Source organism: Chiloscyllium plagiosum, unplaced genomic scaffold (assembly GCF_037043375.1).
Source record: "Chiloscyllium plagiosum isolate Xiang-an unplaced genomic scaffold, Cpla_swu_hap1 HiC_scaffold_27, whole genome shotgun sequence".
Classification (NCBI taxonomy): domain Eukaryota; kingdom Metazoa; phylum Chordata; class Chondrichthyes; order Orectolobiformes; family Hemiscylliidae; genus Chiloscyllium; species Chiloscyllium plagiosum.
The window spans coordinates 64,770,935-64,786,318 of NW_028270165.1; the positions used below are offsets into that span (position 1 = coordinate 64,770,935).

Here is a 15,384-nt window from a genome sequence, read left to right on the forward strand (position 1 = left end):
AATTGCAAATGACAAGAGATATCAAAAGTTTCGTCAGAATGAGAAAAGGAAGCACGTGCTTAGAACATTGAAATCAAACAAGACCATTGCGAGGTTTGAAGGAAGCAGAGAAAACATTAACAGATGAATTATCAGTGCTAAAACAGACCATAAAATGTTGTTGGCCAGTAGGATCAGGGCGATGTATTGTTGCATTCAGAGCAAGAGTTCAGTGTGAACAGACTCAAGGACAAAGGAGGGATTTTATGACGAAAGCTAGAGGAAGGGAGTCAGGTCTTTAGTGAATATCTCGCATCCGTATCCACAAAGTAAGAATGAGATAGATGATGGCAAATTTAGGGAGGAATATGTTGATATTCTGGGTCTTTTCAAGATTAGGAGTGAGGAGGTTTCGGGTGTGATGTGAAATATCAGTTTAGATATGTTCCCAGGATATTGAAGGATTTGGTGGCTGGGGTATTTGCTGAGGCTTTGTCAGAGATTCTTGTATCTCTTTAGCCACAAGAGAGGACACAGGAGACTGGAGAATAGGCAATGTGTTTCGTTTGGTTAAAAAGAGCAACACTGTTAATTCAGGGAATTACATGTAGTTGTGTTTTTCATCCATGGTAGTTAACTGCTTGTAGAAGATTCATATGGACGGCATTTGCTCACATTTGTTAAAAGAAGTGCATTTAGAGATAGTAGCCATGGGTTAACGTGGGATGCCGTGACTCGCAAATTTGACTGAATTTTGTGAGCAAGTGATGAAGATAATTGATGAGGGTAGTGAGTAGATGTTGTTGCCGGCAAAGAATTTACTGAAGCATTGAATAATCTCCAGTACGTCTAGCAGATAAAACCACATGGGTTCCATGGTTGTGAGTTTGTAAGATATATCAAAAATTGGCTTGGTCGGAGGAGACAGAAAGGATAACTTTGATAGCTGTTTTCTGACTGGAGGTCTGAGAGAGATCTCTTTGCAGAACGATCCTTGTTGTGACCTGCATTGTTTGCAAAATTCATTTAGCTGATCTGGTGAGTAAATTTCCAGAAAACATGAAAATTACCGGAGATGTGGGTAGTGAGGAAGTCTGTCAAAGCATACAGCAGGCTATGGAACATTTGGAAATTTGAGCAGAGAAATAGCAGATGGAGGTGGATCCAAAGAAGTGTAATTTGATGGATGTGGGAGCTCAGAAGCAAGAGGAAAACACGTCAATGAAGGTCAAGGATTTTGGTAAAGTGTTTGATAAATCCCTCATTGGAGATTGGTTCAGAAAAGTAAGTGATATGGAATCCATGGTGATATGGAAAGTTTGGTGTAAAATTGAATTGACCATTGAAAACACAGGATGTTACAGAACCGTGTTTTTCCCTGTCTGCAGGTGATTAACCACATGTATAAAATTTGGATGAAAGTGTAGGTGGTGTCATTAGTAAGTTTGCAGACGACACAAAAATTGACTGATTATGCACAGTAAGGAAGGGAGTCAAAAGTCACAACAAGTCATGGATCAGTTAGACATTTGGTTGGAGAAACAATGGACAGCGTTTTACCTGGCAAGAGATGGTGATGCATTTTTGGAAATTAAATGCAAGTGGAAACTGCACTGTTAATGGTCGGACTCTGAATATCATTGATTGACAGAGGGCTCACGTCCATATCTCCCTGAAAGATGCAACACAAGTGGATAAATTAGTAAAGAAGTTATACAGCATGTTTTCCTTCTCCAGTCGGGGCAGTAAATGTAAATGTTGGCAAATCGCGCTGCAAATGTATCAGGCATCGATCAAGAAAAATTTGGAGGCCCATGCACAGTTTTGAAGGCTGCACTACTGGAAGCAGGTGGAAGCTTTGGAGAGCATGCAGAAGATATTTTACAGAATGTCGGTGGATTGGAATGTATTAGCCACAAGGAGATGTTGGACAAGCGTGGATTATTCCGTTTGAGCATCAGAAGCTGAGGGGGAGATTACTGAAGTATTTAAAATTATGAGAGGGAGAGGCAAAGAGAATAATCAGAGTCTCCGTAGGGCGGAAATGTACAATACTGGTAGGCACAATTTTACGTTGAGAGGCAGAAAGGTGGAAGGAAAAGTCCGAGGCAGGTTTTTAACCTCAAAGATAGCAGTACCTGGAATGTGCTACCATGGGAGGTGGCATGAACAGTTATGGTATCAACAATGGTATTTAGACAGTTGAATGAACAGGTAGAGGATAGAGAGAAGCAGACCATATGCATGCAAATGCAATCAGTTTAGAACAGCATCATGGTGGACACAAGCATATTGGGCAGAAAGACCAGCTCCTTTGGAGGTCTGTTCTATGTTCTATGGTGTGATCATATAATTCTGTGACATCAGTGCTCAAAGTCTTTCTCTGTCTAATTCCCATTGCTTTATCCCTGCTCCGACAGGGATATCTTCTGCATTTCTTCTGCATATCTTCTGCATTTCTCTATGGTAATGATTTCTAAGTCTTGCACATGCTTCATATCTCCTCCTGCCTGCCTGAGAGATCTGGACAGAGTAGATTGGGAGAAAGCATTCTCGAAAACAAATGGGACAAGCAGGTGACGACAATAGTTTAGAGATCTGCAAAAGCAGCGAACATGGACGTCAGGATATGGAAGGCACTGCCTGGAAACTTGGGGAATGCAGATTGAAACTTGCCACAGCATTAGATGAATATGGAAGCAAATATTTGCAAGATTATCCGATTAAGACGGGATACTGCCTTAGGTAATCATGAGTGTTTGAACAGCCAGTACAGACACGATTGGCCGAACAAACTCATCCCAGTCTGTAACGCTATTGCAACTCAGTGATTCTGTGACAGACAGACTGTCTTCAAACGTGTAGCCTCAGTCTTGGATCCTAATTCACGTTTGTTCGCACTGATTGGATCTCAAACTGATCTTTTCTGTCACGCTGAATCACTCTGTTAGCCGTTTGTTTACCAGTAACTAGATTACAGAAATTTTGTGCGACCGTTCAGAATTTAAGGTGTTAACATATTTATAGATTCCCAGTTGACATGAGCCTGCAGCTGAGATGTGCCCTTCCATGATGAAGTACCCATTGAGATTCTGTTGAGTGTCTATTCTAATTCCGAATTTACTGTTTTTTTCCATCCGATATTTTTTATTTTAAAGGAGAAACAGGCGACAACATTAGAGCACAGAATTTACCACGGTACCAGGTGTTTCCTGTTGTTTGAACAGACAGGGCAAGCCGCGCAGTGACGGTTCTGTGGTTCAGCAGACTGAGAAGCTGCCTTTTCATACACTGAACCTTCCATGAATCTTGCCAAATTCCAAATTATTATCTGCTGTAAAATATGCTTCTGCGTGGTTTGTAAAAATATGCTACGGCTCTTCGATGCAATCAATTCGTTGGTAATGTCCGGCATTTATGATATCAAAATGCGTGTTCATGCATTTCGCCTCTGTCTGAAAGATCAGATTTCTTCAGATGATTGGCAATTTGCCCTGTATCGCAACACAACCCATATATGATGTGAAATTCTGCAGCACATCTGTGAGACATGGCTCAGGCGCTGTCTTGTAGATGAATAGTTCAAAACAGCACAGGATAAAATGGAAATTGTTGATAACGTGAATGAATGTAGTTAATAACGCTAAACTGTACCCAGTTTCCAAACCATGGTAACACGATCAAAGTTTCTGATGGTGTTGGCAATCTGAATTAAGAACACAGAAGAACTGCAGAATCTTGGGACAAATATGATTTTAATGTTTTGAGTCCACAGAAGAGGGCTGGATAATGCTGATTTATGTGTAGTTCATCTGAGATGCTCAAGGGAAAGAGATGTGGAGAGTAAGCAGAGCATAAGACAGAGACAGGCCTTATAGTAGTAAAGGAGTGATGTGGATTCTAAATCGGTATTGATGATAAGTGTGACGGTCAGAACGTCACTGATCAGAGCACCTACAGTTTCTTTCAAAACACTTATGTATATTACAAACAACTGAGTTACAGCACTGATGCTGTTGTAACAACATTGATCACAGACTTTCAGGGAGAGAAAATAACACACACACTTCCACAACTTCATGTTGTATTCTGTAATCATCCAATTTTGTTTCACGTATTTTGTGATCTACACTTCCGTAAGGAGTGTTCACCTGCAAAAGGATAATTTGACATGATGACCTTTATATCAATGTCTCTGCACTTTCCATGTCCAAAGGTAGTGCGGGAAATAGGCCACATGTGTTCCTGCGTTAACCTCAGGACAAATCCAACCAGGCCAAATATTGTCTAAACCCGTTTACTCTCAGTCAGTGTTTGAAGGGGTCATCAACGATGCTGTCAAACAGGTACCACATGGCAATAGACTGCGCACTGATTCCCAGTCTGAGTTCCACCAGGGCAACTTAGCTCTTCATCAAACACCGAAAATGCTGCAAATCTCAGCGTGTCTCGCTGCGTCTGTGGACCGAGAAACATAGTGATGGAAACTCCACAAATGCCGGACTTGGTGCAGATCCAACAAAACTCAATAACCTTGACAGCATCCAGAACAAAGCAGCCAAGTGACTGTGACCACATCCACAAACATCCACTACCATCACTCAGTAACAGCAATGTACACTATTTTCAAAAGACATTGAATAAATTCACCAAGACTCCTCAGACAGCAGTCTACAAACTCACGAGAAATTCTACCCAGAGAATAAGGCCGGCCGATATGTGGAACAGAACAAGTTCCCGTCTATGCCATTCATTATCCTGACTTGGATGTATGTCGACATTTCTTCCTTGTCGTTGGGTCAAAATCCTGGAAAATACCTCCCTCACGCCATTGTCAGTCTAACTTCAGCATTTCGTGTTCAAAGTTTCAAGAACCTAGTTCATGACGAATTTCTCAAGGGGGAAAATGCAATGGGTAATAAATGCTGGCAGAGACAGCGCTGCCCGTATCCAGTGATAGAATTTTAAACAGAATTGGTTACAGGGAAATGGTTTGAGGTTCAGATCATGATCTGCATTCAATTCCACAATTGATTACACTAGGAGATCTGAATTATTCCTCTTGCTGCTCCACATGTCACAAAGTGCAATGAAAGAGTCAACTACTAATTGAGGGGTGATAGGTTTAAGACACATGCCAGTGGCAGGTTCTTTAAACAGAGGGTGGTAAAGGCGTGGAATGCCCTACCTGCTAATGTCGTCAACTCAGCAACATTACGGAGATTTAAACAATCTTTAGATGAGCACATGGATGATTTTGTGATAGTGTAGGGGGACGAACTGAGAATAGTTCACCGGCTGACGCAACACCGAGGACCAAAGGGCCTGGTCTGCGCTGTATTGTTCGACGTTCTATGTTCTAACTTTACTTTTTAACTTCCACAGTTTTTCACGCTGGTAGGTAACTGATGCTTTTTTTCTTGAATGTACCAATGACATCCCAATCTTTTCGAGAATTCCACTCACAGTTCCCTGAGTGACAAAACCTCTGTGCAACCCTACGAAATGGCAAACTTGTATCCCAAGACCATGACCCATTTTTCTCGATACCATAAGCCAGATGAACATCAAACCTGCATCCTGCATGTGAAGGCCGTTAGAATTATTTGCGTTTCCATGAGATCCTCACCAATGATTGTGGACACAATGAATGCAATGTTTCCTTAGAGGACACATCTGGTATGCGAGAAATCAGTCTGGTGGATTTTACTGCAACTATTCCAATGCAATGCACTATATCTTAGGCAAGGCGATCAAAACGGCACATGATACTTCAACGGTCTCTGCAATGTTCTGTAGAAGCAGTTTTTTTTAAAAAAACGTTGTTCTTGGACTGAACCCGTTTTTCAAAGAAGGTCAAATTAGCACTTACCTTTCAGTCTCGGACTTGTTTCCTTGTTTTTAGTTAATGGGGTAACGGGTCATCCGTTTCTCTTTGTTCATTATCACTAACATACCTTTAAATATTTATTTTACTCTCTGGTGTTCTATTCTCTCCTGTTTTCTGTCCAATGTCGTTAACCTCACACTGATCCGAGTTAGACGGCATCTTTCACGCATTTGCTCTTTGACTCAACTTGTCCAGAAGGCCTTGAAGCCTGTTAGTATGGTTCTGATCAGCAAACCTCTCAAAGTCACATTTAATCCCCTCATCCAAAATCGTTGAAGTGCGTTGTAAATAGCTAATGTCCCACCTTCGATTGCCCATACACTCCGTTTATCACCTCCTTCTCACTGAAAATGCACAACGTTTTTTCTCTGTGAGACAATTCTCTGTCCTGGACCGTATGTCACATATGATAGCGCAGGCTTCAGTTCTGTACACCAACCTCTTGCGCTCGATTTAATCAAAAGTGTTCAATGAGCCGTCGATACCACATGGACAGATTCTCCCATATTCAATATAACAGTTACCCCATCAAAATATTGTGGAGTTCTCAAACCACGACTTCTCTTCCATAAATAATTTCAATTTTGTCTGCCCAAATTGATGCTTGTTATCACATTGTTTATGGTGGACACTACCATGTTCAGAATATTGCAATTAACCGGACAGCCTGTACATCCCTGTTTCTCCCTTGCTCGAATATAGAACAGACAGCGCCACACTGTTCGACTCTGATCTCCACAATCTACAGTCCTCACTTTTTCTGATGAAGTGACAAACTTGTTGCATTTTTGTATAACTTAGTCTCCTCAGAGATTCGCAGTGGCGTGGAATGCACTACCTGTAACTATAGCAGACCCACCAACTTTAAGGGCATTTTAATGGTCATTAGACAGACATATGGATGAAAATGGACTACTGTAGGATAGATTAATTCCACAGGTCGGCTTCGGATTGATTCCACAAGTTGGCGCAACATTGAGGTCCAAAAGGGCCTGTATTGCGCTGTAATGTTCGATATTCTACGTTCTATGCTCTACATGTACAGTCACAGTTGCCATGATGTCAGGCCCTGCAATTTTGAAAGATGAGGCATATCAAGAGGAAATTTGATATTTGGCAAACTTGAATAATTTGAATAACTTGTATTGCCCTGTATCGGTCCCATAAGAGCTGACCATCCAAGGAGGGAAATCAACATGATTTGAAATTTGAGCAGATTTTGCAGAGGAAGTGGAAAAGTAAACAATTATTTCCTCTCGCATATCAATAGGAAATTTGATATTTGGCAAATTTGAATAATTGCAAAACATTGTTGTATTGCACTTTATCCGTCCCATAAGAGCTGACCATCCAAGGAGGGAAATCAACATGATTTGAAATTTGAGCAGATTTTGCAGAGGAAGTGGAAAAGTAAACAATTATTTCCTCTCGCATATCAATAGGAAATTTGATATTTGGCAAATTTGAATAATTGCAAAACATTGTTGTATTGCACTTTATCCGTCCCATAAGAGCTGACCATCCAAGGAGGGAAATCAACATGATTTGAAATTTGAGCAGATTTTGCAGACGAAGAGCAAAAGAAAACAATTATTTCCTCTCGTACCTGGGTTGGACAAATTCTATAGAATGATCCTGATGAGTAAAATATTGGAAGGTATAGTGATGGAGACGAGGGAACAAGTTTGCAGAAGAGACATAGAAATTACGAACTGTAGTAAAACTAAGATAAGATTTTTGGGGACTTTTTAAAGTTTTTCTAAAAGTTAATTCAATGGTTAACACTTTTAGAATGACGGAAAGCTGATTTTATAAAGAAACAAGACTGACATTTGAAGAAAACAACAAGTTGAGCAGCATGTGTGGACACACAAAGCGAGTTAATATTTTGCATCAAATGTGATTATTCAGGATAATGACAGTTTTTAATACTGTGCACAGACGGGGGAGGAGAAAAGACTGAAACAGGTGGTCTGTGTGCTCAGAGAATAAGACAACGGACTGATAGTTATAGTAATAGACAGAATTATGACTCAGAATAGGTGCGAAGGATTGGGGGAATGAGATTAATGTGGGTCTGCTGTGTTGAGACCAATGTCGACAGGACAGGAATATATAAAGGAGGAAATGGGTTACTTGTAATCTAAAGGAAGGGTAGAGGTTCAGCTCAGAAGTTGTTAGTCTCCATTTTTAGTCCTGAAGAGTGTAAAGTGAAGAAATGGAAATTGAGCTCTTTCTCCAGCTACTCGTGGAGATGCTGAGTTGCAGAGTATCTTCAAAGAATCTGAGACCAATAACCTCCTGTGGTTGTGTGATTCTGTGATATGGATTCCGGCGTGGGGACTCGCTTCCAAGTCAAAATCTGAAACGTCATTGATCTGTTAAGATGAACTAGTGTTTGGAACCCGGTTTCATTGTACCCATTAATGGTCACATCATTTCTCATTGGTGGAGAAGACAGAGTTTACTCAATAGTCTGCTCACATCAAAATCTATTGGTTGATGGAAAGAAACACGAGCCCCTGGACAAGGCGTGGTGAAGGAACTAACTGTTACAGAAATAGAGGAGTCACTTGATACGTTAACTGCTGCTCTGTATCTGTGATCAGCATTCAGCAAATGTTCCGATTTGATCTGGAATCACCAGCTGGGACGATGTTTGTCAGCCTCGTGAAGTTACTTCTTCTGCAGCTATTGAACTGTGAGTTATGGTCACTTGAATACATTTTCGCAACCATTTATAGGTCAATGATTGGCAACATATATGTGGCAAAAATATAATGATCAGTCTATGCGAGATAAAATATTGGCATGATAGGGAATGAAAACTATTTTGTCTTCATTATTTTCTGACTTTTTATGGAACTGTTTCTGAGGCTTCAGAGCTTCCCAACCACAACCCCCATTCACCCCCAATCCTTGCACTTATTCGTAGTTTCCGTACAGATCACAGAGTTGAAGACCTACTCAGACAATTCGGGTGTGTTTGGAAACAGTGCCCATCGCTGCTTCAACAGTGTGTGTAGTCGGGAAACCTGGTGAACAATATTTACCTAATTTATTCGTCAATATTTGGGAGAGTGTAAAATAGAAACTGAATATTTATGTATTTCTAGGAGCTTGATGTTACACTGATTTTAGTTAGTTTTTCTTCTCTTTATATTCGAAAACTTTCTCGATACTGATGCATTTATATAGCACCGTTGACAATGTCAGTGAAACAAAGGAACTCTGGGCCAATTCGGTACATTTTGTTGTTGAGACAGTTCTGCAATTTAGGAAACGTGACAGGCAAGTTCCTCCGAGGAAAGTGGAAGAAACATTGCTGTGACAAAGGGCGCAGTTAGCCGTTCGCATCCTCAGTGGAACAAAGGCGCTGTGCGCTAATTCGTTATATTTTATTGTTCAGACAGTTCTGCGATTTTGGAAACTTGGCAGGCAAGTTATTCCATGAAATCTGTTAGAATTGTCGCTCTAATAAAAGGTACAGTCAACTGGTCATCTTCAAATAACCAAAGCGAAACATTCACGCTGCTTTCTGTCTGCAAATGTTGCCAGATCTGCGAAGTATTTCCAGCAATTTCTCCTTTGGTTCTGATTTCCAACATGCACCGTTCTTTGACCTTCTTTTGTTCACCAGTTTTGTTATTCAGTGAATTTAGTTGAATGATTGCCACTGGCCAGCGCAATATCAATAGCTCTTCTTCCTGGACTGGGGAAGTTGTTGAAGACATTCAGTAGGATTACTGTAAACATTTTTACAGAACGATGTCTTCTTTTTTCCTGTCTCCAAATAAAAACTTTATTCATATAAATACCTTTACATGCATACTTAGTCACTGAAACAGGTCACTTCTGTACAGTAGTCAAAAACTGTGGTGCTGGAAAAGCAGATCTGGTAAGGCAGCATACAAGGAACAGGAGGTTCGACGTTTCGAGCATAAAATCTTCATCAGGATAAAGATCTTATGCTTCAAACGTCTACTCTCCAGCTCTTCGGATTATGCCCAGCCAGTTGTGCTTTTCCACCACCACCCATTTAGACTTTGATCTTCAGCATCTACAATCCTAATTTTCTCTTATTTCTGTACATTTGTGTATGAAGGATAAACCAACACTGGAATTTGACTCTATCCAGCAACACACTAAAGGCATGTATTCATATATACACGAGACATCGGGGGTCTGATACCTGAACGGACCCCCATATACCTTCAGCAGTAAGACCTCAGACAGTGGTCTTTCTCCACTGCCTTGGCGGCAGCTGCCTCAACATTTAATGCATTCCTAAACACATAGTCCTGCACCTTGGAATGTGCCAGTGTGCAACTCTCCGTCGGGGTCAAACGCTTGCTCTGGAATACCAAAGAGTTTCATGCAAACCAAAGAACATCTTTCAGCGAGTTGATGCTCTTCCAGGCGCAGCTGATGTTTGTTTCAGTGTCGGTGTGTATCGTGGGCAACTGATCGGAGAGCAGTGTCCTGAGTCAAAGAGCTTCTTGTGAAAAGCCTCGACAGAATTGACTGCATCTTTCTCCAGACATCGTTTGCAAAGGGCAATTCCAGAAAGATATGTTTTACGGTCACTTCCCGTGTGCCCTGCCATCCTTCCAAACCCTACATCCACTTAGAGAGCAGTGTGGGTAGTCGCAAACTGGCCAGGTGTACATGAGGGATATCGCAGTTTGTGCCGTTCTCACCACAAGCCAAGCGACGTCTTCGTGCTTGTTAGAACGTTCTGGTGATGAAGCATTCTGCCAAATGACTTGGACAGTCTGCTGAGGGAACAACCCGACAGGGTTCACCCTCTTCTTTTCCCACAGAGTGTCTAGGACTCGAAGATACGTGCATCAACTGCTCCTTCAGCGCTGAATTTCTGTGTCGAGGCAAGCGAGCTGCAAATTGAGGCAGGGCTTACATTAATATCATTTTGTTGGCAGAGTTAGCTCTTCGAAAACTTGAACTCACTTTACACATATCTCCTATTCTCTGGTGAGAGTTGTACCCATTCTCTGATGACTGTTGTAATCGACTTACTTTTCAACATGATCTGAATAGAAATATGGAGGTAGTTCAGGCGTCTTATCTTGTTTCGATTTTTTGTTTTGCTAACGGTGTTATCACTGAAGGCAAGCCAAGAAGAAAGCAATCCCAATCTTCTCAACAAAACCTGACCAGCTGTAACGGTTGTCTGTTACATTTGGGTGCACCAGACTCTGGGCTAACAGTGAATATGGTGTCAGTAAAACACCAGTCAGCACTATGTCACCATTAATTAAACTCATGCACAAAGGGATTATACTCTCAGATTATACCTATGGTCTGCCTGACCGTTTTGTGATATTATTTGTGGACCGAGGTTACTTTAATGTGGAGGAGCCAGTGTTGGTTTGGGGTGGACAAAGTTAAACATCACACAACATCATGTTAGAGTCCAACGGGGTTTATTTGGAAGCACTACCCTTCAGAGCGCTGCTCCTTCAACATGTCGTTGTGCTGATAGAGGAGCGGCACTCCACAAGCTAGTGCTTCCAAATAAACTGGCTCGATTATAACCTGGCGTTGTGATTTTTACATATGTTACTTAATTCACGTTCGCCGCATTCAAGATTTTTTCCACTATTTGATGTGGAATTAACATGTTTACCTCGATATTGTTTAACATCACAATTTTCATCACGCAAGCCTTTAAAAAATGAAACATCCAAAATAAATCCTTTTCCAACTTTATTCTAAGTGACAAATGGGAGAGGTGGAAATCATTATTAGGATATTTATTTCACAACACTTTTTCTATTTGTTCAAAACTGTGGGAATGTCTGGTTTGGTCAATGTTACATAAAATCCAACCAGGTGGCGGTCACCTGATCTCATGGTCCACTGCATTAATTGACCCTCTGTACATCATCATATGCGAGGAGAGAATTGCAGATCTTGACCAAATATCAGTGAAGGAACAATGTCGCCATTCCAATCAGGATGGGAATTTGCAGGTGCCGGTGCTTTTAATTATCTGTGCACCTTGTTCGGTAGTGTGGCTGCAGTTTTGTTCGGTTAGGGAAGGAGTTTAGCTGAGTTGTTGCAATTAACATTGATGGCTCAACTTTGGTGGCTGAATTTGGGGGTGAATGGTTTAAGTTCTTCAGGTAATGGAAGGGTTGTAAGTGAAGCCGATTTCTTTGTGCCAAGTGCCTTCCAGCTTTTGAAAGTGTGTTCCAGTTTATTGCAGCAATGTAAGTAGCGAATGTCTGTTCATAGCGCTGGCTTGTGCATTGCTCTCAGTTATTACTCTTGAGGAGTCAGAAAGTGAATAATGCTGTAAATCTGGCTCCTGTTCTCGACTTGTAGTGAAAGGATGGACATCCCAGTTCAGATCATTATATGGAGCGGCATGGTGGCTGAGTTGATTCCAGCCTCGGGCGATGTCTGTGTGGATTTTACACATTGTCCCTGTTTATGCATTGTCCCTGTGTATCCAGGTGCTCCGGTTTCCTCCCACAGTCCAATGATGTGCAGACCATGCCACGTTGCCCACACTGCGCTCGGTGAATTAATCAGAGAGGAATGGGTCTGGTTGAGTTAGTCTTCGGAGGGTTAGCATGGACTTGTTGGGCCATTTGGCCTGTTTCCACACTGTAGGGTGTCTAAGTTAAACAAGATTCTGTCAATGCTATGGCGTAGTCTGTTAAGAGAGTTCATGTACACGGAGGTGTATAGCTTTGTGGTAAGTTCGGCTTCTCATTCTCTGGAAAATTTACTCCTACTTATTCAGCATCATGAATTATCCAAGGTATTGAAGCCTTTTTTCTCATTCTTCTCCCGTTGGCTCTCCGATATATTTCCATGTATATTAATAAATTACGTGCTTACGTCGGCATGTTGTGGATTATTTCCATAAAGCAGATGGAAGAGGTTAAATCAGTCTCTCGAGATCGAAATGTTGGATTAGAGTAACTAGTGTGCCTAGATTTTGTTGACGTGCTGTATTTGGTCAATCCATTTACACCCATATAATGGGTACAGAGACACTGAGAGTGGATTGCATTTTATATCCAGAAGATCAAACTGGTATTATCTCCTTTAAATTTTAGTTGCTGTCTGTTTTGTCCTAAGGGAAATGGCAGAAGATAAAAAAAGACATGCATATCAACACTGTTGAAGTCGTTCAGACTTGGTTTCACATTCTATATGTGTGAATACTTTCAACATTATTTTATTAGCTGATATATGAAGAAAGGAGGTTGATTATACATTTATTAACATGAACTTTGCGCAGTATGCATAACAGCTTCATACCTTAAAGAAACTTGGAAAATTTTGTATAAACTCAGGAGATCTGTCAACATTAATGAAGAGTGAAACACAGATAATGTTGCGAGTCTGATATGATCACTCAGAACAGAAGGATAGAAAATAAGGAGTCCCAACAGAGTCGCAACTTTAACACTGTTCCTCTCTCCGCATGCGTTGCTTTCCTCCAGCATTCTTCATATTTGTTTCAGATTTTCCATATGCACTTTTCTTTTCTGCCAGCAGCCTGGTGTCTCAATTGCTTTGGCTTAATTTGTGAAATGGTTTATGTTGTGAGTTTGACGAGCAGAGGCAGAAGTCCTGACGCTGTTGCATATAATTTAATTAAATGCATTTGAAGGAGACCTGATTGGGGACCTATGCAAAAATAAATTTCCAGAGGTTGCTCAGAACCATTGAAATAAAGATTTCTGAGTTTAGTTTTGTGTACCTTCGAGATCAACAGTCTCAGTCGCTCCTAAGACGAGACAATAGATTTGAAAGAGAAGTAATTTTACTCTGGTTCTGCATCACTTGTACACTATTTTGTTTCATCTCGCGCTTTGAATCTTCTCAATTTGTGAAACAGTGGGACAAATTGGATTGCTTAATCTCATATTTGCTAAACTAGAAGTAACAACATTCTTGGATCAGATGACAAAGCACGAGATGGTGAACGGCTCCATCATTATGTTTTGTAGATCTTTGTTGAACAACTAGGGAAGTGCATGAAATATGAAATTGTAAGTTGCATAAACCACTTCAATATTCACCTCCTGCAGAAGTAATGGATAGCGGACTTCTTAATCCATTATTACTCTTTTATAAATTCGATATTAGACAAGAAGAAATACAAGGATCACTTCCAGGCTCCCATGTTCAACTCATTGTTTTCAATTTTACGAAGACATGAATTCTTTATTCTCGACATAATTCTACTACTCGGGTAGACCGTAAAGTCTAATTGATCTTTTTTTTAAAAATGAATGAGTAAAGTCCTTTCAAACGGGAGGTGAATGCATTGTTTAGTTTCTAAATTTAGTAATTAACATGTGTTCAGTTTTAATTCGCGTTCAAAAAGGGCAGGTATTCTGCACTGTTGCTGCTGTCAATAATTTTGTTTCTTTATATTCCCTGCCTTGACTGACATTTAGTTAAATTACAAAATATCAGTCAAATAATGACTATTTATTGAAATCTAAATAAACACTACAGTTAAGAAGTGACGTTCATATCCCTCATGTCCGGCTGAAGCAGACTGAAAACAAATTGACTTCTTTCTCAATACAGCGATTCAGTTTGAAGTAGGCTGTATTCAGTGTTAGAGAAGGAATATACTGGCACTAGAGAGATAGCGGAGAAGGTTCACAGCATTGATTCTGGAGAAGAGAGGTTTGGCCTGTGAGGAGAGCTTGAGAAGACGAGGACTACGTTCATTGGAATTTAGAAGAATGAGTGGTGAATCCTACTGAAACTTATACAATTATGAAGGGAGTAGATATGATAGCAGCGTGGAGGTTTATTCCACTGGCGGGTCAAACTAGAACCCGGGAAAGTCGCCTTAAAATAGGGAGAATGAGATTTCAGACTGAGGTAACTTTTTCACTAATTCTGTTGTGAATCTGTGGAATTCACTGCCTAGTGAAGGAGTTGAGGCTACCTTGTTGTTGAATGCATTTAAAACAAAGATACATAGATTATTGAACAATACAGGAATTATGGGCTGTGGAGGATAGGCGGGTAAGTCTAACTGAATCCACGAAAGGATCTCATTGAATGGTGGCGCAGCCTTGATGGGCCAGATGGCCCACTCTTGCTCCGAGTTCTTATGTTCTTTTATCGGTGTGAAAAGTGTAGGACACGAATTGTACCGACTGTCACTTGATTCAACGCTGAAAGTTATGTCCTCTGTAGTGTTTCATGTGAGACAGTAAATGTTCTCAAAAGTAGTTCAAAAGGACAACATACGTGTTCAAAACCAGACAAGTTTATTCCATAGTTATATCTGTCTGAAATCGCGACGAAAAGTCTTTCAGTAGATTTAGTTTGCATCAGTTCTCCTATCAGTGAGTGTTCACAATGGTGTCAATGATCTGATCCGGATTTGTTGTTTTCCAAAACTCTCCAGTTAGTAAGGAACATCAAACTTCTGATGAACGGGCCAACCTGCAAGACATTGTTTTAAATTTTTCCTGTTCATTTTCTGCAACCAAATTACATTAAAA

The 15,384-nt window shown here is 40.7% G+C and overlaps 1 protein-coding gene across 1 annotated transcript in view; it reads left to right on the top strand.

Annotated features, from left to right (window-relative positions):
• The first annotated feature begins 1,131 nt into the window (after window positions 1-1,131).
• Window positions 1,132-15,384, top strand: part of LOC122546133 (scavenger receptor cysteine-rich domain-containing protein DMBT1-like) — a 29,847-nt gene continuing 15,594 nt past the window's right edge. Inside the window, exon 1 of the mRNA XM_087975335.1 lies at window positions 1,132-1,219. Coding sequence (XP_087831461.1) covers window positions 1,132-1,219 — 88 coding nt within the window. The remainder of the gene's footprint in view (window positions 1,220-15,384) is intronic.